This window comes from Ascaphus truei, chromosome 5, assembly GCF_040206685.1.
Source record: "Ascaphus truei isolate aAscTru1 chromosome 5, aAscTru1.hap1, whole genome shotgun sequence".
Taxonomy (NCBI): Eukaryota; Metazoa; Chordata; class Amphibia; order Anura; family Ascaphidae; genus Ascaphus; species Ascaphus truei.
In genome coordinates this window covers 61,443,126-61,466,903 of record NC_134487.1, presented here as the reverse complement: position 1 = coordinate 61,466,903, position 23,778 = coordinate 61,443,126, and the positions used below count along the sequence as shown (strand labels likewise).

Genomic DNA, 23,778 nt, shown 5'->3' with positions numbered 1-23,778 from the left:
CTGTATCCCATGTATAAAATATTGAAATAAAAAGAAAGTTTTAAAAAAAAATTGGCCTTCACCTTTTTTCTTAGCGTAAAAGACAATTAATTGCAAGCAGATGCAAACAATTCCTAATGCATTTACATGTACTGTATGAACCTTTTGCACACCATACAAAGTATAAGAAAAAGATCCAGACATGTAAGAAAATGGAAAATGACAAACCAGCAAAAGCCGCTAATGATTTAAGCTGAGAAATATGTTATTTACTCACTTCACTCTTCTATTTAGTTAAAAAATATATATTATTAATACAAAGCCCCTTTGTGTTATATATTATTGCTGTAACATGGTTTTTGACATACATGGATGCAAGGCGCCTATATATGCAGAAGCAGCTATAGTGTATCATTTTGTTTATGATGGCATTATTTACACATCATTTATATTACCCTCTGTTATTTGCAAATTATATTATATTAAATGTTATTAAATTCCATTAGTACTATAATATGTGAGAACATAGATATATGCAGGCATTACATATAAACATTTATAAGAATAATAAAGTGTGTGTGGGGAAAATGTAGAACAATTCTATAATCTTCCAATTTAATTTGACAATCTTTTCTGTAGTCCGGGAACTAAAGGCAGGATTGATACAAATTCATACAAAAACACTGATGGCTTTAATGGTTTGACTGGTTTGCTCTATTAAAGACTTGTTTTTACATTTCATCATGTTGAATTAAAGTCGTTCACAAAAAATAACAATGTTTTAAAAAATTGCTTTTTGGACTATTATATTATATGCTACAGTGCGACATATAAGATAAAGGGCTAATAAATAATAGTTCTACTATAAATAACATTTTTATCATAAACCATATATAACAAGTTGTACTAAGCTTTGAAATATTGAAATGGACAGAATGATGTTTTGAAAAAGATTGACTGTGTATATTTTCATGCTGGGGAAAGATTCCTGCAGGATTACATTTGTGTGGGTCTTATACAGTATAAAATCAATCTTTTCATTTTACAATAAAAGCCTAACTGAGATAATACATCATTGTTATCCCTTTTTTTTCAGAAACATAACAATTTGTATCCTACTCACTAATGATACAATACTGCAAACTATGGATAGTAAAGGAAGTATATTGATAATCCGTGCTCTCTAGGCCGGGTATGGACTGCAGAATACGCATGTACTTTTGCTACGGTTTGAGATGTGTTCCACACAGCATTTGCTTCCTTAATACTTGAAGGTGATCCCTCTGAAAACGCACACACAGAACAAAACAATCCTTCATATTGACTGTTTGCTCAGTCTCACGAGTACATTCAGTATATAGGGAGGATAATTCTACCATACACATACACAATATAAAATGTACAGAGACACACAAAAGGCTATAGCATGTTTGCCATCTGTAAATGTTAATTCTTCTCTACATGTTTCTTTCATGCACTTCTAAGATAAGATAAATGTATAAACCCCTCATAATATTACTCTTTCAATTAGTGTACCAGTATGCCTAGTCTATAGCACATTTGGCTGGCAGACAAATTAAGGGCTTCACACTGTACTAAATAAGATTTCAAACAAGCCATATTTCAATGGGGAAACTAATTCAGGACAAATGCATGTTATTGGGATTCATTCCTTTTTTGAACCAGCAATCATGTATGCCTGATCTATCCAACTTTCTATTTAGCTCAACAAGTAACATTGCAACGTGAGATATATGCATACGTAGTAATAATAATCAGTGGTGTTTTTTTAAGGGAAAAGGGTTCCGGAAACATGAAATATACAGTAAACTACCATATCTAAACAGCCATAAATACTTCAGATTTAAATAGGGAAATGTGGGGGAAAGAGATCAACAGTATCCTCAATTACCCAATCCCAATTATTATCCAGTTAATTAGATTGTAAGCTGTCTGAAGCGCTTCTTCCTATTAGTATTTGTTATTTATATGATTGTCACGTGTATTACATCTGTGAAGCGCTATGTACAGTGGCGGCCAGCTTTAAACTACAGCGGCTGCCTCCGCGGGGAATTTAAAACCCCGTTCAGACGCGGGCTTTTTTTTTTCGGCGCCGCAGGCGCTTCTAGTGTTCAGCGCCATTAGCGCTGATTGAAGAAACGGCCAATTTCGGCGCGAGTATTTAAAAGCCGGAGGATAATGCGGTTAAGCTTTAGATTAAGCTTAGCCGCAGCAGTACATTAATGGCACTATATAAAAAAAAGACATACATACATACAGATGTAGCTGCCTGTTCTCTACCGTATCACGGGAAAAAAGCGTGGCCATTTCGCAGAAAACTCTGCGAGATGGTAGATGGCCCATCGGATAAACATAGTGGGGGTCCCTGCGTTTGAATGGAACTCGCGGTGTGTGAATCCTACCTGGCTGCTCCTATCTGTAGGAGACGCGCAGTAAGAGATAGAATCAGTCACTCTACCTGCGCGCCTCTCACAGGCGATCACAGGGCTTTTATTTGAATAATACAGTATTGTAGCAGGTGGTCTCCGGAGCTGAACCGCATCGATTTCAGGTCCGGGGACCCCCTGCTTCCTGAGTTACAGGCCCTGCTATGGGGTGCCGGTATCCCTCGGCTTTGTTTAAATCTCCCGATCACGTGGGCCATGACGTGGGAGAATTTAAACATGGCCACCGGGATACTGGCACCCCATAACGGGGCCTGTAACTCGGGAAGCAAGGGGGTCCCCAGACCTGAAATTAATGCTGTTCAGCTCCGGAGACCCCTGATACAATACTGAATTATTAAAATTAAATAAAAGCCCCGCGATCGCCTATTAGAGGCACGCAGGTAGAGTGACTGATTCAGTCTATCTCTGACTGTGCATCTATTATAGACAGGTGAAGCCAGGTAAGAGTCACACAGCAGGGACCCCCGCTGGGTTAATCCGATAGGCCATTAGTCTGGCCGCTGGAATCTCGCGGCGTGCTAGAGGTTGCCGTGCAAAACATGCAAGGCAAGTGGTAGAGAACAGCTAGCTACATCTATACATATATCCCAGCCCCAGTTCTAATAAAGTTATAATCACTATATGGTCCTTGCTAATCTCTAAAGAAAGGTGTTGGATTAAAAAAAAAGTTCCCCTGAGTTTCCCAACAAACGTAGACCGGCTGATAATATATTTTTTATTATAGATCACTTGGAGACAACAAATGAGATGAGGTTATGGTTGGGGAGATAGAGACTTAGAAAGAGAAAAGTGATTTGTTTCATGGGTAATTAATGTGTAAAAATGATGCATGCCACCTTCCCAACCCTCCGCTTTTGCCAATACAACACGACATATTTTACATCTGTATTAACAGTGCAATTCCAACTGATTAAATAAAAGGGTGTGCGCCCTATTTATAGTCACTTCAGGAAGAGAAATTGAGTGAAATCTAAGAGAAATTGGAGAAGTGAATAGAAATTCTGCGCAATGCAGATTGACATATTAATGCAGTGCGAATATTTAGCAACATCTGCCATTTTTATATATTTTTAATTGGAAAAATACCGGTGAGTTTTGCCTGATTTGCTATATCCTCTAAAAAATGTGCACCTCTCTATTACCCACTGTATAAAGTTTACTCCATGCAGCGTGTGTTTACAATTTCTACATTACTTTTTCCTTTATGTAAAATCATTATATGTAATCTCTTAAGAACACAGTTTCTCTGACACTGGAATACAAACTGTTTTCATGCTCTTTTCTACATCACTTATGCTTTTAATTAGTATAGCAGTAAAATGAGAAAAAGCAAACTATACTCACTTGAAATTCAGAAATGTATATATCCCAGTTGTTTGCTTCAGAATTAACTGGAATTAACCTTTCTGCATAGAGTGAACTTGTTCCGACTTGCTGACAATGGTACGAATACTCGGAAGGAGTTGAGGCATAGGTAGTATTAAATATAGCAATTTTAGTATCGTCTTGGATTATCTGGACCGTTTCTAATTTAAACCAGTTTCTAGCAGAGCCAGTGTAGAACTTGTTGCTCATCACAAATCTGAAAAATGACAACACAAATATTTTGTAAGATGTCATTTAGTATAAACACAATTAAAAGATCTATGTTCCCACAAGAAAGGGAAGCAAGCATATATCCTGTTTATAAATCCTAACAAAGAATGCTTGCCCATTCCCAGAATCAGAAATGATAATCCTAACCCCACATATGCATAGAAATATATTGCACTATATGACATTGCAAGTTCCACAAAGGAAAATGGACAATTCTATGGGGCCTATTCTATAAGCCTCGATAAACCACTTACAGTAGCTGTCAAAAGGCCTACTACTATTCAGTAAGCCTCGATAAGTGGGCGATAAAAGCATAAATCGCCCACATTTTCTGCTGTCAAAAAAAGATCGCCGGGTAGGTAGGTTCTGAAACTCGTGCAATTCTAGTTGCCGCGATTAGCTTATCGAGGCTAATCGCGGCTCTAGAATGGCGAGTTTCTCCCCAAATCCTCATGCCAAGAAAAGATGGCGTGAGGCTGGTGAAAAGCTGCTGAGAGGCGGCGAGAGAGGAAATTTTTCCTGCATCAGATTCAATCCAGGAGTCTCCAGAGCTGATACCCAATAATATCAGCACCGGAGACCCCCGGCATGAATCCCATGCAATAAAAATGCATTTACAGGCAACTTCATTACCTTAGCGGCTAACCACTAAGGCAATGAAGGAGTTAACTACCATTGCCATGTTTACTGTGTGTAGCAGGGCTGGGTGAAGGTGGTATTTGGCCCTTGGTGGGTGTTTAGGCCTTGCAGGGGGGTTTCGGGTGGAGTTAACCCCTTCATTACCTTAGCAGTCAATAGTGCTAAGATAATGAAGGGTACAGAACAAATGTCGGTATAAGTGGCACACCACAGTTGAAAAATAGAAAAACATTATGCTTGTGGTGCTTACCTCCTGTTGATCCTGGCGTCCCAAAGCTGGATCCAAAGACTGGTAGATAATGTGGAAAAGAAGGAGCACACACAAGACTAATGGAGAGTTAAATAAACTTCAATATGTATTAAGTCATCAGAGCTAATACACAGGTAACGTTTCAAGACTCAAGGTGCTTTCCTCAGACCCAATACCTGAGGTGTTAGCTCTGATGACTTAATACAGATTGAAGTTTATTTAACTCTCCATTAGTCTTGTGTGTGCTCCTTCTTTTCCACATTATCTACAAGATAATGAAGGGGTTAACCCCTCCTGCTACCCACCCGGTAGGTATAAACACACACCAAGGGCCAAATGCCAGCTTCATCCATACGCGCTACCCACAATAAATATTTTAAAACACATCAACCCTACTACCAACCTCCTCTAACCCCAACAACCCCCCTCCCCCCAACACATATAGTACAGTATGGATAATAGTGCATTTGCCCATTATAAAATCAAACATTAGCCATCCAGCATTAATAAAGTAAATAAAACATTCAACGTACCTCTGCCATCATGAAGGGTGTCCTCGTCCGCATAATGCAGGTAATGATTTTTATTAGGTTGACCATTGAGTGATATAGTGGCTTTCATGCCTATATTATATGGGTATGATTTACCACTGTGCCAATCAATGGGTACAGGGTGAGTTTAGTGGGGCCGGGGTGGGTGGTTAGGCCTCCTGGGTGGGTATCGGGGGATGGGGGTTAACCCATTAATTACTATAGCAGTTATTAACTGCTTTGGTGATTAAGGGGTTAGGGGCCATTAGATTGTATTTTCTCTTGTATTCTTGCTGGCATCGGAGGACATGGACATGCATTATGCTGACGAGGATGCCCTTCATGATGGCAGGGGTAAGTTGAAGGTTTTATTTACTGTATTAATGCTGGCTGGCTAATGTTTGATTTTATAATGGCAAATGCACTATTATCCATATCTTGATAATAGTAATTTTGCCCATTAGTGTACTGTATGTGTCTGGGGGGGGAGGGGGGTTGCTGGAGTAGAGGAGGTGGGTAGTAGGGTTGTTGTGTTTATTTTTGTTTAATGGGGGTAGAGGGATTGGGTGAAGGGGGTAGTAGCCCCAAGGATGGATGTTTAGGCCTTCCGGGGGGTAGCTGGACTGGTTAAACCGTTCATTACCATAGCGTTTCCCACTGCTTTGGTAGTGAAGGGGTTAACTCCTCCCGCAACCTTCCAGGCAGGCCTATCCACCCACCCTGGACTACTACCCCCTTCATCCACCCCCTCTGCCCCAAGAAACAGGCTTTTGAGGTTTAACTCCTTTATTGCCTTAGTGGCTAGCCGCTAAGGTAATGAAACGGTTTTAATATAAATTGTTTGACTAGTGTAGATGAGCAGGGGGTCTCCGGAGCAAAACCGCATTGTTTTGAGGTACAGGGACCACCTGCTTCCCGAGATACAGGCCCCGTTATGGGTGCCGGTATTTCTTATGCATGTTATTCCCACTGTCACGTGACCCGAGACATTTAAATGCATAGGAGATACCGGCACCCCATAACGGAGCCTGTATCTCGGGATGCAGGGGGTCCCCGGACCTCACATCAATCCGGTTCTGCTCCGGAGACCCCCTGCTCATCTACACTAGTATTAAAATTAATATTAAAATCTTTTGATCGCTAGCGAGATATGCGCAGGGAGAGGCGGCTCTCTCTGTGCAGCTCTCTATGCGGCTGACATAAATCCCTGGGTAATCCCTTATGAGAGAGGCGATCATCACATCGCTGGGTACTCACCCGTTTTGGGATTTGTGCTATCCCAGGAAATCGAGGCGTTCTGAATACCATGATACCAACGCTCAAAAAACAGGTGCCGAAAATGGCCCGGCGATTTTTTTATGACGGCTTACAGAATAGGCCCCTATGTGTTTATATGCTAATTATTTTTGAATGGAATCATTACTGTATTCTTCAGACTTGATTCTGAGGGGTCTATTCTAGTAGCTTCGATAAGTGACTTAATGCATGTAAAGTGCACTTTACAAGTGATTTTGCATGTGTAAACCGTTATCGCACGTCAAAATCCCCTGTAAACGGCTTTTTTTTTTACAAGCGTTATCACCCTTGTTCTGACAAGCTGAGTGGTAGGTAAAAAAAGGCTGAAATGCAAATTTTTGGCCCATAACTGCTATTCAAGTAGCTCCGTAATGCAAATCGCGACTGAAATACTCAGTAGCAAGATAGGATTTGCGATTTGCATCACATTGAGTATCATTTATTTTTACTACATAGAATTGAAGCAGGGGGTTGCTGAACCGCATGACTTTCAGGTATGGGGGGCCCCCTGCTTTCCGAGGTACAGGCCCCAGGATAGGATGTCAGTATTTTCTGCAAGTTTAAATGTCCCAGTCACACGATTTATTTATTTTATTTATATAATGTTTTATCAGGAAGTAATACATTGAGAGTTACCTCTTGTTTTCAAGTATGTCCTGGGCACAGAGTTTTGATGACAAATACATGGTTACATTACATGAACAGGGTTAAACATAATATTTAAAGACATTTTATGAACAGTGACAGATAAAATAAGATTATAGGCATATATAACAGTTACAGGCCACATTAAAATGTGAGACAGCTTTCGTTTTTAAAGAACTTAGGCGGCTGGGTAGAGAAGCAAATAAATGTATTTGCATCACGTTTCCATAACTGTGATTTACTTATGCACTGTTGGGATATACACTTCCATATTTTAGTACATAATCGGGGCTATTTAGTTAGAGATAAATTTAGCGTTTACATGTTTAGCCAAGGCATGTTTGTAGTGAATGTGAAAAATGCATTGTGCGTGTATCAAATTTACAAATAGACTAGCAAATGCAGACTTAATTGTATTTTGTGACATGTAATGAATGAATGTAGTGAGCGCACAAGGCATATTAGTAAGTAGATTGCTTTGTGAATGTTAGTAAATCAAACAGAATATATATTGATATGTGTGTTTGTGTGTTCTTTTCTTTAAAAAATGTACCATCACCAACATTTTATATATTACAGACACTGCATGTGAACATTTGTATATGTATATAACGTACTCATTAAGTGTTAATACCACAAATAGTTATGGAATAGTAATAGTGATTAAGGAAAGTATAATATTTCAAATATAATTATATATAGAGTATGTATATATATATATACACATATATATATATATATATATATATATATATATATATATATATATATATACACATATATTGATACTTTGCATCTTATCCCAGCCTATTTTTCAAAGCTGTGTTTAAAGCAGCATGCATTGGCTTAAGGGTTTTTCATGTAATGTGAGCTTGAGACAAAAGGTGGCACTGTGTGCTCATTTGCATGTCATTTCCCAGAATTCCTTGCTGCAGTTGAAGTGCTGTGTGCTGGGTGATAATGGTGAAAGGCAGGGTTGCAGACCTATTTGAGACATGCAAATGAGCATACAGGAATATTTACAGTTAATATATATATATATATATATATATATATATATATATATATATATATATACAGTGTTCGACAAACCTATACATTTGCTCGCCCCGGGCGAGTGGATTTAACCCCCGAGCGAGTAAATATTGGCCCAAGCAGCACACGTTTGGTACTAGGTGGCGAGTAGATTTTTTTGTGTGGCGAGTAGATTTTTTGGTGATTTGTCAACCACTGTATATATATATATATATATTCCATTACTTTGACTTAATACTACTATTTAATTAAACCTGGTACAATATTTGGCAACTCACTCAAATTAAGCTCTTTGGATATAATTATATGTATTAGAAAAGTGAAGCCTAAGATCATCTCAGTGCTGGCGGGCAAAAAAAGGCCAAAATAAAAGTGTGAGACTGTATAAAGCACCTAAGAATTTTTCATTGCTGGAACAGGGCAAAATAGGGAATGAGTCTAAAAAAACCACACAATTATTTCTTTAGTAAATCACTTAAAGGCTCAATTAGCCTTAACCCGGGCAACAGGGGCAAAAAAGGAAGAAAACTCATCACAACATGTTTTAGAAATGCTGATGGTAATCTAGGAAATTGCCCCTGTTTTCAAAGATTTTGCCTAGTTGTCACTTTCATAAATAGCCCCCAATATGTTTGTAGCCCAAGATCAAGGAAATAAGCAGTGGCAGAAATTTCATTAGATAAATGATCATTGCCAATGTAACTGAATAAGAATATACAGCATTCATAATTGCCGTTGAGTTTCTAATGCTGTCAGAATAAAACTTGAATACGTTTTGACTGACTGGAATAAAAAGAAACAACTATATCAATTCTATTCATAAATAATACAGTATTGGATTAGCAGAATCCTACCTTAGTTCAAGGCTGCGTAATCCATGCCCAGGAGAAGCATATTTTAAAGACAATCTGAAAACAAATGATTATGTACATGTTATTTAAATGAATGAACTGAGAATCATCTACTATGGAGATAATTATATATACTTGTAGCAGTCATTCAGGGCATTCTCGGACAACAATCCACAATGACTACAGTGGACATTATCACCAAATGGCCGCTTTTGAAAATATATAGATATGACTCCAAAATGTTATATATTATTACATATGACTATTATTAATCTTAAAATGTGTTTTGCCCATTAAATCTATATAACACATTCTAGAACTGCCAAAAGTAAAACACTCTAATCCCAATATTTCATATGTCACAAAATGTATCTTCAGTCAAATATATTAAATTCAGTTTTAACTTTAACCTGCCCCCTGCCACCTCATATCATTAGGATTTATGTGTACCATCTACTGAATTATAGATGCATAAACATCTTCACAATGACAAGTGTTTTTATTTCCTTTTGCACACATATCATTGTGCAGAAGCAAACCACTAAATAAAAATCTAAATTATCCTGGGGTTAATGCCTTATATATAAGACAAAATAATGTAAATAACGTGTGTATGGTTGTAACTCAAACAAATTTGGCCGTAGAAGTGTAAGTGAATATTATTTTAGTTACCAATACATATTGATGTATTATTAGCATGAAACTCTATTGTTCAATACAGTAGTTATAATACAGCTGTTGTTTCTGTGGATACATTTTAAACATATAAAACACTTATACTAATAAAGCACTAAGAATTTAACAATTAGATCACTTAGGTGACAAAAATCAGGGAAAGGTACAATATTAATGATATACAAACTCCATTATTCCGTTCAGTTTCAAACTCTAGTGGTCACTTACGTGGTATTGTCGAAAGAACACGTTGATAACGAGGAGTCTGCAGTTTTAGCTTCAAATGTCACATTTGCTAGTTCAAAATGTAATGATGTATTTGCTGTGATGAGGAGGTTTTTGGCGTATATTAAAATACACGTTTCTGTACCATTTGTCACATTTAATGGAGGATATTGGACTGTGGTATCAGTGGCCAGGAGTTGCCGTCCTAACTTGGGTGCAAAATCAACATTTCTAAAAACCTAGTATAAAAATAGTATTGAATTAGTTATTTTATAGACAGAGCACTGGTTGACATCAATTAGCCAATACAGACATCATTTCTATGCAATATGTGATTTTCTCTTTGTTATTTTTTTGGTTTTTTTACATAATAGGCATTGTGGGTAAAAATTTAATATTGGTGCAACATCACACTTCGTATACCCCAAGCCCCATCTCTCCCAACCTTTAAGTCAAGTCTTTTTAAAGGCACACTCCTTGGTGACACCTAATATAATATTTGTAAAGCTTGTAATAATCTAATTGGCATCTTAAACAAATGAAACCATGCTAAAAGCGTAGATTTGGCTGATTTCGGTTAATTGGCAATTAAGCACTAATTACTTTTCTTTGGTGCCTCTGAATGGGTGTTTGTCAATCAAGGCCCATATTCACAAAAGGGTGCTAAGCTGTAGCATGCCACAGCTCTCGTATGAATGGGAGTAAAAGCAAGTTAAAGCTTAGCACCCTTTTCTGTATTTGGACCCAGGTGTTTTCTTTACTCTTAGAGCACCTTGGCCTTATCAGAGAGCTAATAAAGTTAAGTGAGGGAGGAGAATGGGGGGCTTTGTCTGGGCAGCCTCCTGTTGAACACTCACTGACATCAAACAAAATGGAGTAGCAGAGGAAATCTAAGGTCACCATGTTTACAAACTAACCTTAACAACTGAGAGGTGGTTTTTTTCACATTTCCCAGGTTTAACCCCTCAGCTACTGTATGTCTGTCCTTTTAGAACACTTTGGTCAAAAGAAGGGACTGCTCCTTTAACCCCTTCCCTGCCCTAATGACAGAAAGTGGACTTCCAACTAAGTACCAGGGTCCTTATAATGTACATCGTACGTCATTGCCCCCTACTAATTTTTGAAGGTCTATAAGCAAATCGCTCTGTTGGAAAGCCGATCGCACGCTATACTGAAGGGGCTCTCCACCCCCTCCTCGTCCCTTCCAGCCCAACGGCCAGAACAGATGCAGGTCACGTGATACAGAAGTGCTCAAGAGTGTCCGTGGCCACTGAGGTGGAATAACCTTCCAGTACTGTAGGTGTTAAGTACTATTATGTCCTCCAGAATGGGTTTGCACTATATATCATAAACAGTATTTTATAGGAAGAGAACAAATTACTGACAATTTTGACTTCAATAGGGAATTCTGACCGAAAACGTCCCATCTGAGAGCCCCTTAGTCATAACTCATACGTTACATGCCAGCTGGATATCTCTAGTACAGTATGTACACTGCTTTACCAGGTGTCTTACAGTAGTTTGACTTTAAACTAACCTGTACAATTTTAACTTCTATTTTAATCATTACAGAACTAAACATTTAGATACAAAAATCGGGGAAAAGGTAAAATATTACCTACACACATTAAATGTTCACTCGACAGCTAAGTAATTATTAAAGTATTTAAAAAAGAAAAAAAAACAAGATGTCCTGGTTCAAGTCCCCATATTGTCAGTCCCACCCCAATAACATAAATAAGTTGGGGTTTACCACTCAAATAACCAGCTCAAAAAATAAAGAATATGACACCCCACGATGCCTAAAAAAAAGGGTTATAAAGTAGACTGCATCATGAAAAAATGTACTTGCCTCGATACATATATTTAAAAAAGGAAATCCAGATGCAACACTGGCACAAAAATGATTTATTATATCAACAGGGAAATAAAAACACACTTGTACGGTCTCAAATTGCTAGGTGATGGTCATCTCTCACAAAGGGGAAATGTAAATGTATTTATACATTCGTACATCTGGTCTGGAGAGGCTATGTTTTAGCCTTTCGCAATGCTCCCTCAAACCCCTGTTCTGTGCTGTCAGCGTACAGTACATTGGTCCCTGGTTGGATAACCCGGATGTTCGCACACAGAGACCTTGGTGTACTACAGCAGTTAAGCCTGTTTAGTTAGGGGACCACACCAATGGACAGCACAGAAATCGGGTCTGATATGTAAGGTAACAGGATACAGAACACGGAGAAGTTTGGTCTATTTGTTAACTAATGTGACTGACCAGTACATTTAACACTGGCCAGTGTATTCACAATGAGCCCTGCACATTGACTAGCAATATACAGTATATACAGTCGGGATTCTTTCATATCAAGTAATAACAATGTTCAGGTTTTAGGAGCACTCGTGTTATAATAGTCCTGCCATGAGTGCAAACAGGATCAAGTAGCCAGGAAGGGAACTTTAATGTAGGAAAGGAAAAGAGAATCTAGGTAATCCAATGGTCTTTGGTTCAGAAAAAAATGTTTATTCAAGCAGGGGGGATGTTTCAGTCCATTCTGGGACCTTGGGCAAGGTTATTGTGACAAAGATCCCAGGGTGAACCGAAATGTCGATCCTGCCTGAAAAAATAAAAATAAAATTTCTTCAGCAAAGACCATTGGAGTGCCTGGATTCTCTCTTCCTTTATCCCACGTAATGAGACATTCATTGGCAGTATTATTCTTTTGTAGCTACGGGTGCTTTCATTAACATCGCTAATCACTTGGCAACAACATGAACAGGTTAATGCAGGACAGCAGAGGATGATGATTTATTAACATGGACTTTAACATTACATTACTGTGCTATTATGCTATTCTAGCATTTATATTTGTAAACATGGTAATGTCTGTATCCCAATAACTTTGCAGTGCACTTGCATTTTGTACATTGTTTTTTCAGTGTGTATATATATATATATAAATGTATACATTACCGCATACCAGCAAAAAGGAGACAGCACTCAGGTGAATGAAAATTAATGTATTAAATACAGCACATAACTCCAACGTTTCAATCCCACAGGGGGATCTTCCTCAGGGTGGTGATTTTTTATCACATACATATACATATATATATATATATATATATGTATATATATATATATATATATATATATATATATATATATATATATATATATATATATATATTCACACATACACACACACACACACAATATGTGTATATATATATATATATATATATATATATATATATATTTATATATATATAAATATATATATAAATATATATATATATACTGTATATATGTAACTCCACATGCTAGAGGGTTACTAGTATGGTTAGCGTCTAACCCCGTGTTGCCAGGGCCGCCAACAGGGTGGGTGTGTAGGGGTTGGCGTCCCGGGCCCGGTGAGTCGGGGGGCCCGGCCAGCCAGCAATGCAAGTTGGGCCCGACCTCTGGCCAGGTCCGTCTGCGGTCCTCTCGTGGTCAGGCCCCGGCTCTCCCTTAGCAGCAGCCTGCATGACTTTATCCTCTGTCCCATGTCGACGGGCCTCTCTGACATCAGCGCTCTCTGCTTCCGGCGTGCGACGGCATGAGAGGGAGGCCTGTCGGAATCTCGACGTGGTACAGACAGATTGAGACATTCAGGCTGCTGCTAAGGGGAGAGTCGGTGTCCGGCCGCGAGATCACTGGCAGCCAGTGAATTAATTGCAAACTCCGCCCAGGGTAATAGATCCACCCAATTGTCTTGAGATTCTGACACAAAGCATCCTAGATACTGCTCCAAGGTCTGATTCATTCTTTCCATCTGGACGTTGGTCTGTGGCTGGTAACCCGAGGAAAAGAGAAGGGAAATGCCAAGTCTCTGAGAGAAAGCTCGCCAAAACTTAAACATGAATTGAGTACCCCTGTCCGAGACAATGGTGAGTGGCACACTGTGTAGGCTGAAAATTTCTTTAGAAAATATGTCAGCCAAGGTAGCTGAGTTGGGGAGACCCTTGAGTAGTATAAAGTGTGTGTGCTTGGAAAATCTGTCCACTACTACAAGGATCGTATTCATCCCCTGGGAAGGTGGAAGTTCCACAATAAAGTTTATGGAAATATGCTTCCAAGGCTGTTCCGGAATAGGAAGGGGCAGGAGAAGACCGGGTGGTTTGTGTCAGGCGGACTTGCTCTGGGCACAGACCGGACAAGCTCTGGTGAAATCAAAAATGTCCTTGCTCATCTTAGGCCACCAAAAGGTCCGTTTAATAAGATCCACTGTCCTCTTGAAGCCTGGATGACCAGCAGATCTGGAAGAATGCCCCCACTCCAAAATCTCGTGGCGAAAACGTGGAGCAGCGTACAGACGTCCTTCTGGCACCTTAAATCTCCTAGGGATATGAGCCTGGGCTTTAGTGATCTCATCCAGGATATCAAAAATTATTGGCAGAAATAATGCATTTTGCGGGAAGAATAGTCTCCGAAGATTCGTTAGATCCTTCCTCCGTAGAAAACTGGCGAGAAAGTGCATCGGCCTTGATATTCTTGGTACCCGGAATATAAGAGATCGTGTAGTTGAAACGAGAGAGAAAAAGTGCCCAACGTGCTTGACGGGATCCCAAACAACGAGCCCCCTCAATGTACAATAAGTTTTTGCGATTGGTGAGAATTGCTACTGGCTCATTGGTACCCTCGAGGAGGTGTCTCCATTCTTGCAAGGCTAACTTGATAGCCAAAAGTTCACGGTTCCCGACATCATAATTTCTCTCGGCCGAAGAGAATTTCCTAGAAAAGAATCCACAAGGATAGAGTCTTTCTTGGGGAGATGACCTTTGCGAAAGTACTGCCCCAGCTCCCACATCAGAAGCGTCAACTTCAAGGGTAAAAGGGAGAGATGTGTTCGGGTGCCGAAGGATGGGAGCGGAGACGAAAGCTCTTTTGAGAAATTCGAAGGCTTTGATGGCCACTGGGGACCATGTTGTTGGATTAGCCCCTTTTTTGGTAAGAGCAGTAATGGGTAGAGCGATAGTGGAGAAATTACGGATGAATTTCCGATAGTAGTTTGAAAACCCAAGGAAACGCTGGACGGCTTTTAGGGAATTCGGCAACGGCCAATCTAGAACAGCCTTCAATTTCTCAGGATCCATGCTGAAGCCTTTATCGGAAATTTGATAGCCAAGGAAGGCTGTGGATGATTGGTGGAAGAGACATTTCTCCATCTTCGCGTAGAGGCTATTAGCACGAAGCCGAGCGAGAACCACCCTGGTGTGACGAATGTGCTCTTCCAGGTTTTTGGAGAAAATGAGGATGTCGTCTAGGTATACTATGACGAAAATACCCCCCAAAATGTCCCGGAAGATGTCATTCATAAATTCTTGGAAGATGGCGTGGGCATTGCAGAGGCCGAACGGCATCACTAGATATTCATAATGACCCGTAAGTGTATTGAATGCAGTTTTCCACTCATCACTGTCGCGTATTCGGATTAGATTATAAGATCCTCTCAGGTCAAGTTTGGAAAATATAGAGTCAAAAAATTCAGAAATTAGAGGAAGAGGGTACCGTTTTTTCACTGTAATTTTGTTAAGCCCACGAAAGTCGATACAGGGTCTTAGGGAGCCATCCTTCTTTTTCACGAAGAAGAAACCCGCCCCAGCCGGGGAAGTTCGAATTTCGAATAAACCCTCTCTTGAGATTCTCCTGGATGTAAGTCGCCATAGCCTCGGTCTCAGGCACGGAAAGGGAATATGACTTAGACTTGGGGAGTGTGGCTCCAGGAATTCATTCAATGGGACAGTCGTACGAACGATGAGGTGGTAGGACTTCAGCCTGAGTCTTGTTAAAGACATCTAAAAAATCATGGTATACCTCAGGCAGGGTAGAGAGAGTAGGTGAAGAAGTGTCGAGACCAGCGAGCACGGTAATGGGAGGGATGACCGCCTTCTTCACGGTAGGAGCCCACTGGATTGGTAGTTCGTCAGTCCAATCGACAAGCGGGTTGTGAAGCTGGAGCCATGGCAATCCCAAAATGACCTGAACAGTGGGTGAGTGGAAGACATCGAAGATGATGATCTCATTATGACCATCCGTGGTGGTCAGGGTGAAAGGAACAGATTCCCAAATAATGAACTCTGGTTGGAACGGTCAACCGTCGATAGCCTCAAGGCCAATGGGTGACTTCTTCTTGACTAATGGAATTTGGTTGTTGCAGGCATAGTCGTGATCCAAGAAGTTACCACCAGATCCGGAGTCAATGAAGGCTTCAACTTCTACCCAGTGTGACAGAGTCACTGACTCAGTAGGCTGTGACAGTGAATGGAGAGATGCTGCAGCCAGATCACTGAGTGTTAATCTCCACATACAGAGAAAGCACAGCTGAGGACTGATTAAACAGGGGCTGAACTCATGAGTGAAACAAGTGCTTTAAAAAGCAGGAAGTTGCTCACACAGGTGAGCTTGTTTTTCCACAGGAAGGTGGAGAGAACTCTCCCGGCTTGGAAGCCGTAGCATCTGCTGCTGCTCTGGTCCCCAGTCCTGCGAGGAGCTTTGCTGCTGGGACCAGCTGGGACCCCAACCCAGGATAAAGAAAAACATTGCTGCGAGGCTGGACACAGCTTGCTCCCCGGAACCATGTTCCTGTTTGCTGTTGAAGCTGAAACAGATAAGACTTTATTCTTATTATGCTTATTGGATATCGTTTGTGTAGCATGTTTTGGGCATGACCAGATTAGCTGGCTGTCCTGTTAGTAAGGGCTCAAGAAGTGAGTTAGTGTCCCTAACGGGACTAGGCTTTAATTTGCAAGAAAGTAGTTTCTTAAAGGGACAGTGCACCCGTACTTATTTTGGTTGTGGCTAATAAACCACTAGTGTTTAAAGTTTCCCATCGTGTCAAGCGTCTTACTGACCCCGCCGCGAGGCCGTCTTGCCACACCAGACATTGGGACCCTCGAGAGTTATGGGGAGAAGAATTCTATTCGGAAGCTCTTTGGGGGAAGAGGGGCAAGGAGTGATGGTGCCCAGTAAAAGCCCCTCTACCTTTACTGGGCGTTCTCGTTTCCCGGTTTCAGGTGACAGTGACGTAGTTGGTGTTCTTGAGAGCCACAGTAGAAGCAGAGACCCTCATTTCGGCGGCGTGTCCTCTCAGCAGTCCAAAGCTGTTGGCTACCGATTTGCATCGGTTCGGGAGCGTTCAACGCAGGAAGATCCAAGGGAGGAGACCTAGGAGAAGCAGGCAAGGGCAGCATTAAACAGGGACGCTGGCGCTCCTGGCGTCGGTCTTGAACGTGCTGGTCCATCCGGATGCTGAGGGCAATGAGATCCTCTAGAGATGAGGGACGAGCGTGAGCTGGCAGGTCATCCTTGAGGGATTCGGACAATCCCTGCCAGTATGCCGCGAAGAGGGCTTCATCATTCCACCAAGTCTTTGCAGCGATGGTGCGGAACTCCACGGCGTATCTTGCAGCCGACCTGCGAACCTGGGAGAGATGAAACAAGGAAGAAGCGGCAGTCTCCCTACGCGCTGGCGTGTCAAAGACCTGCTGGAACGCTCGCCAAAATTTGGGGTAGTCTTGAGTTATCTCAGATCTGTGCTCCCAGAGAGGAGAAGCCCAAGCGAGAGCGTCGCCCGTCAGCAGGGCATAGACATAGGCCACTTTAGAGCGACCTCTGGGAAACCGAATGGGGACATCTCGAACTGGACGTCACATTGGTTCATGTAACTCTGGAAGCAAGGGGTCCCCGAGGCTGAAATTTATACGGTACAGCTCAGGAGACCCCCTGCTTCAATACTCTGTTATTAAAATTAACATTAAACTGTGCAATCGCCTGTAAGAGCTGTGCAGGGAGATGCAGCTCTTTCCATGCAGCTCTTCCAGGCTGCATTTTAAGCAAACACAAGTGGTACTTTAACTATTGGGGGAAGAAACCCACAAAGTAGTGCACACAATAAACATGTGATTTTTCTTAGTGAATACCGTTTTGACACACATTTCTTATAGTGCAGTAAGAAAATGTAAACCCGCTGGGCAATGCACTGAACTTATCAAAGTTTAGTGTATAGGCCCCATAGTGTCTCAAGTTTTTTTATTTTAATAAAAAGTTTTTTTATTTTAATTAAAATAACATGAGAGCCATCGTAAATCAAGGTTTCAATAATACTGATGTCTTTCTGACTTTAGTCTCATATTAGAAAAAAACGAGTTATGGCATACAGTATAAAATACATTCCCTTTATTTTCAGCAATGGTAGTCAAAATAATCTACTGTATGCGATACCTAGCATCACTGATTCCCTTCACCTGCTAAATACAATACACAATACACAATACAGCCGACAGACCTTGGGTGTCCTTTTTCTACGTTCCATGGAATACCGAGACTCCTTTACAAGGAACGCTTGCTAAAGGAATTTCTACCTGCTCTTGAACTTTTCCTTCTTTGTCCTGCCATCCCCTTCAACCTATTTGGCTAATCCAAAAAAACAAGACAGCCATTACTGGACCACGCACAACGTGCTGTTATGATCACGTGTTGCACTCATTTCGCAATTTAAGAAACTGAAAGACTAAAGTAATAGGATCATTAACTAAAAAGGACGTGCACATCTTCGCTAGTACACAATGTTATTGTCACACCTAATTAAGTTTTTGCTGCATATTACCTAATGTTCATTAGATTTGTATCATCATAATGATGAATTTAAACTTGTATATTTAGGTTAGGTGTGCGCTGCTTAGTAAATCTGGACCACATAAATTAACACAGCATTCTTTCACAAATCCATACATGTATCCGTATTCATGTTATTGCATATAGATTATGAACTATGGATAACATTGCATTATTAAGAAATGTTTACATTGTAAGACATTTTCATGGACTAAGTGAGACTATTTGCTCGAGTTAGTATAATGATTTACAACCAACTGGTTACAGTCTACTGGAGAATGCAATTTAATCGTTCCCCAAATCACAACTTATTTCAATGCATTGTTCCCATTATAATATTGCGCGTTAATTTAAATATTCACAAATAGAAATACTGCACACTTCTGATTGGCCCAACATAAGAATGTTTGATACATATTGCTGAATGAGTTATTGAAGACAAGCATGTTCTTTACACTTACAATATATCCTTAGAGGACCGTACTTATTTTGAGAAAGGTTGAACCTGATAACCCCAGAGATTTGCCTTTACTTGCTAATTATTTAACATGTTGGAAACCACTTAACTATGCACAAGCAATGATTGCTAAGAGTAAATATATTTCCCTGCTAACACAAGCAGACAGTTAAACGTTTTACCATTGCTTATTTTTCCCTGCGCTTCTGTGAATGTTTTACTTCCCTTTTGCACTAGAGTAAATAGAATATCTGATGAATTAAGGAAACCACAGTGTTATTTCCAATATTATGTAACGGGTATTCCCCCACCCAATCGCAGATAGAGTGTAGGTGCGGAGAACCTAATGTTACCAGGTGTGGTGCTTTACCTGTTAGGCTCACAGGAGGGCTGAGCTTCAGCCACGGGGAACCTGGGGCACGTATAATATGAGTACCCTCGTACTTGGTGCAGCGCCTCCACCTGCAATGGCTCCCACCAGAGGGGGAGTGGTTCCTCGCAGGACAATATATATTAATACTCACACAGCATGTATAACAACCAATGCCTTTACTAGTGCAACCGTACTCATGCATAGAATCAACAGGTGTCCCTCCCTAGAGGAGACACTAACTACTGCGTCTCGCAGGACGCTACCCCCTTCACCAGGTGATCCCACCCCGTGTCCAGTAACCCCACACAATATGTCTCCCACCCTTCAAGTGAGATAGATATGTGTGACTGCGCAGCCACTGGTCCCGTGTGAATCTAATATAGTATCGTTGGTGCACTTGGTGAGGGTTACCTGCCGAGCACTCCAGTGCCCGGGCCTGCCAAGGAGCTTCGCAAAGGGTCAGAGGACGGCTGAACACAGGAACTACTGTCCGGGGCGATCCCACCCGGATGGCTGCTGCAGCAACAGCGAAGGTCTGAGCCCAAAACTCTGGATGAACGCGCCGCGTCCGCTGGGTCCCTAACTGGCTCTGGATAGGAAGGGGCAGGGTCACTAACCTGGAGCCTGTCCCTGACACAACTCACACTACTGGGTGGCTCAGGGCTATCTGGGGCCTCGGGGGCTGCTGGCCTAGTGCAGGGGGTCACTGACTCCTGCACCCTACCTCCTTCCCCTAGCTGCTCCTAGCGCTGACTGACTCTCTCCTCAAAACCCCGCGAAATGTATCCATATCCCTGACAGGGCAACCCTCCAGCCCTATTGGCTGTGCTGAGGCACCTGGTGCCTTCCACCCTTAGCCTCCTGGGATTTGTAGTCCCTAGGAGGCTATTCCTACATTGGGGCCACGTGCGCGATTCTCCTGCGCATGCGCGACTCCCTAATGGCCACCGCAACTCCTGTAACCTATCTGCGCATGCACGATCACTGCGCATGCGCGCACAGCAATAATGGCGGCCCCCGCTAGCCGGGTGCGCCGCCGAGCCTCCTAAGGCTCGGACCGCTCCCTGCTCCGGCCCCCACCTTTGGAAACAGCCGGCGGGCCCGTCGCTGGCTCCGGCTGCACCCGCAACCGTGCTGATCCAAAGGAGGGGGGTCTCTGGGAGCCGGAAGGCACCGGGGCTACACTTCTATACACTGTGAGTGTAAAACAGAATTCAATGTTGTGCAAAGCATACATTGATAAATCCCACCCATACGTTTATTTGAAAACATTGACTGTACACGGCTAGGATCCTCTTGCATTGTATTAAAGAAACAATATAGATCTCTAATTTGCTAAATAATGAATACTAGTAGTTTAAAAAAAACCAGGAATCGTTTAAATAAGGGAATATCAGTCAATGTTGAAACAAAAAAAAGCCACGTGTCTGCATAACCTGCATGGAAAGATTATGAAATGTAGTGTTAATATAGTGCTAAAATCTTGTTAACAAGTAGCTGGGCAGTGGTTAACAGTGCCCAACCGCTCAATGTTATTATTCTAGAGAAATAAGTAAAGCTAGGCTGAGCATTGTTTTGCATACAGTAGTAGTCAATAGCTGGCTGAAATCAGGTGGAAGTGGTTTCTTCTTAATCTATAATGCTCCACTGTGCAGAGACCATGTTATCTTTCTTGGAATGTTTTCCGTGTATGGCCATCCTGATAGGATTACAAGAGAATGACGTGATTCATGTCTGAGGGAGGTGTTAGACAACATCATATGCATGCCCTTCACTCTAATACCTACATTTCAAGTTAGCCTTCAAGTTAACCTTTAGAATAACCTTCTCACGTACTTGGTATGGCACAGGCTCTGGCACGCCAAAGGCCCTATTCATGTGCCAGGTGTATCATACCTTCTGAGTGGTTGAAATCGCTGATCTATTACTAAAGGTCATATTCAATGGATGAAAATGCACATTACTGTATATCAAGGGTCCCGCCAATGCTATCAAGGGCTTCCCACTTTGAGCATTAGGCTAGGCCTCAGACAGGTGTGAGACCTGCCTGAGACTCCTCCTCACCTCCAGAGCAGGGAACCCGTCCCATCAGAGGGAAGGGGGTGCGTTTTTTATGTCAAGGGTCTGGTAATGACATATGTGGGTGGGCAGTGCCATCAGGAGGCGTGGTAATGACAAAGTAGTAGGATAATAATGAAAGTGGTGAAGTAATCATAAAAATGGACTAGCGGCTCTTCTGGCAGCATGAGATTGCTCATAGGATATGTAAAAGAAAAAAGTAATACACCGGCGAACCCATGAACAACATTTTCTGAACAAATCATGAGTGCCTATACTTTATTTACATATTTATGTACATTGATCTATACTGTACCCAAAGAGTTGAACTGTAACATATGCCGTCCAACTTGGTTATTTAAACAAAAACATTGTCATCATACAAATTACAACTACTCTCGTTTTATTATCCTGATTGCAGGCTTTATTGGACACTACATTAGTAGTTCTCTTAGTTAATACATTTGAAATCATTAAAAAATAAAAAAAACATATGCATGTGAGGACTTTTAAAATAGTCCCTATTATTATTTTATCAATCGTTGGGAATTAGCCCCTAACAAAAGTGGCGTATTATATAATAATCAGTGATCATTATTGTGCTTTTCCAAGTTATGCTTGCAATTTAATTTTACATATTTATAAAAATATATATTTTACCAGGAAGTAATACATTGAGCGTTACCTCTAAATGAATAAACATACAAATCATTTGAAAATATGATACTTAGCAGTATTCATTCATTTAAATAAAGCTCCAGTATATATTTAAGTCGCTGCACTTCTGAGTGAAGGTGGAACACTGTGCATTAAAATTACTCAAAATAAATGAGAACGTTTGCACAATATTACTATCATTTCTCAAAATGATTAACTACAATATCAATAACTGTATATAAAATAATAGCACTCGGAGAAGATAAACAGATATAACCGGATTTATTGAATCAGTAGTTAACTTCATTATTTTATAACAAACGTATTAACTTGAACTGTTCGATAATGATGCAAGATCTGAGCTATTGTGTTCTATTTTGAGTCATGTCTATTTAGCGTATACAAATCTGATTTTATCATCACAGACTATTTACACACTCGCAAATCATTGGTTTTTAAAGCTCTTAAAGTAACAGTTAATTTAATTTAGACCACTGGTTCTTAGACTTTTCCTTATCATACTTACTTCAATGTTGACACTGTATTTCTTTGGAAGAACATCACACTAGCTGTGCTCATTACTTTTACTTTTAAGTGCATATGTTGGCAATAATGAAAGATAGTTGATTACAAATTTTTAGGGCTTTAGGCACCACGATTAAAGTTTTTTTGAACCATTAGTGGTCCATGGATCACAATTAGAGAGTCACTGATTTACAGTAGTTTTTAGGCAAATGACTGCTACTGAAGGGAATTCAACACTGCATGTAAGGTGCCAGGTTTTCTGTTCAGTACCTCTTACTGCTAAAATGTAAAATTAATTCAAATCTATATTTAATGCAGTCTGCCAACAATGTTAATAATGTTTTTAATTACTTATAACTTTATTGTATTATTACCTTTTGTCTAGTATAGACACTTGGGCATACAAGAGATTAATCCTGTGATGGAGAAAGGTGGTCTGTATGTTATGGCCATATATTGTAGGGCTCAAGTGATTATTTTTAAAATGTATTATCCAGCCTTCCTGGGCAACATCCGTTCAATGGGAGTGACAGGGTTAATTTTGTGTGCTATAAATAAATCCACATGAACGCCAGTGCTCCATACCCCTGATGAAGGGACGTCAACAGTCACGAAACGCGTAGGGTGGAGCCTATTCTTGCGTATGCAACGTGAGTCTGTCAGCACTGGAAAGAGAGCAGCGGCGCAGTGGTGACGTCATCGGAGGAGGATCCCGATTGTGGAGTTGTGACCACGAGGAGCAGAGAGGTGTGGATCTGACCCCAACTACTGGCGCCATGCTCTGAGTACACAAGCTGCGGACGGCACGTTGTAATTACGCAGCAAGATCCTTGAATATGTGAGTGCAATTCATGTGGTTTTTGCGC

The 23,778-nt window shown here is 40.8% G+C and overlaps 1 protein-coding gene across 1 annotated transcript in view; it reads right to left on the bottom strand.

Moving 5' to 3' along the window:
• Positions 1-23,778, bottom strand: part of LOC142495038 (V-type proton ATPase subunit S1-like) — an 80,600-nt gene that overhangs the window by 7,934 nt on the left and 48,888 nt on the right. The window contains exons 7-9 of the mRNA XM_075599900.1: positions 10,193-10,428; positions 9,293-9,346; positions 3,792-4,029 (exon numbers count right to left, since the gene is read on the bottom strand). Of these exons, the coding sequence (XP_075456015.1) occupies positions 3,792-4,029; positions 9,293-9,346; positions 10,193-10,428 (528 nt within the window). The remainder of the gene's footprint in view (positions 1-3,791; positions 4,030-9,292; positions 9,347-10,192; positions 10,429-23,778) is intronic.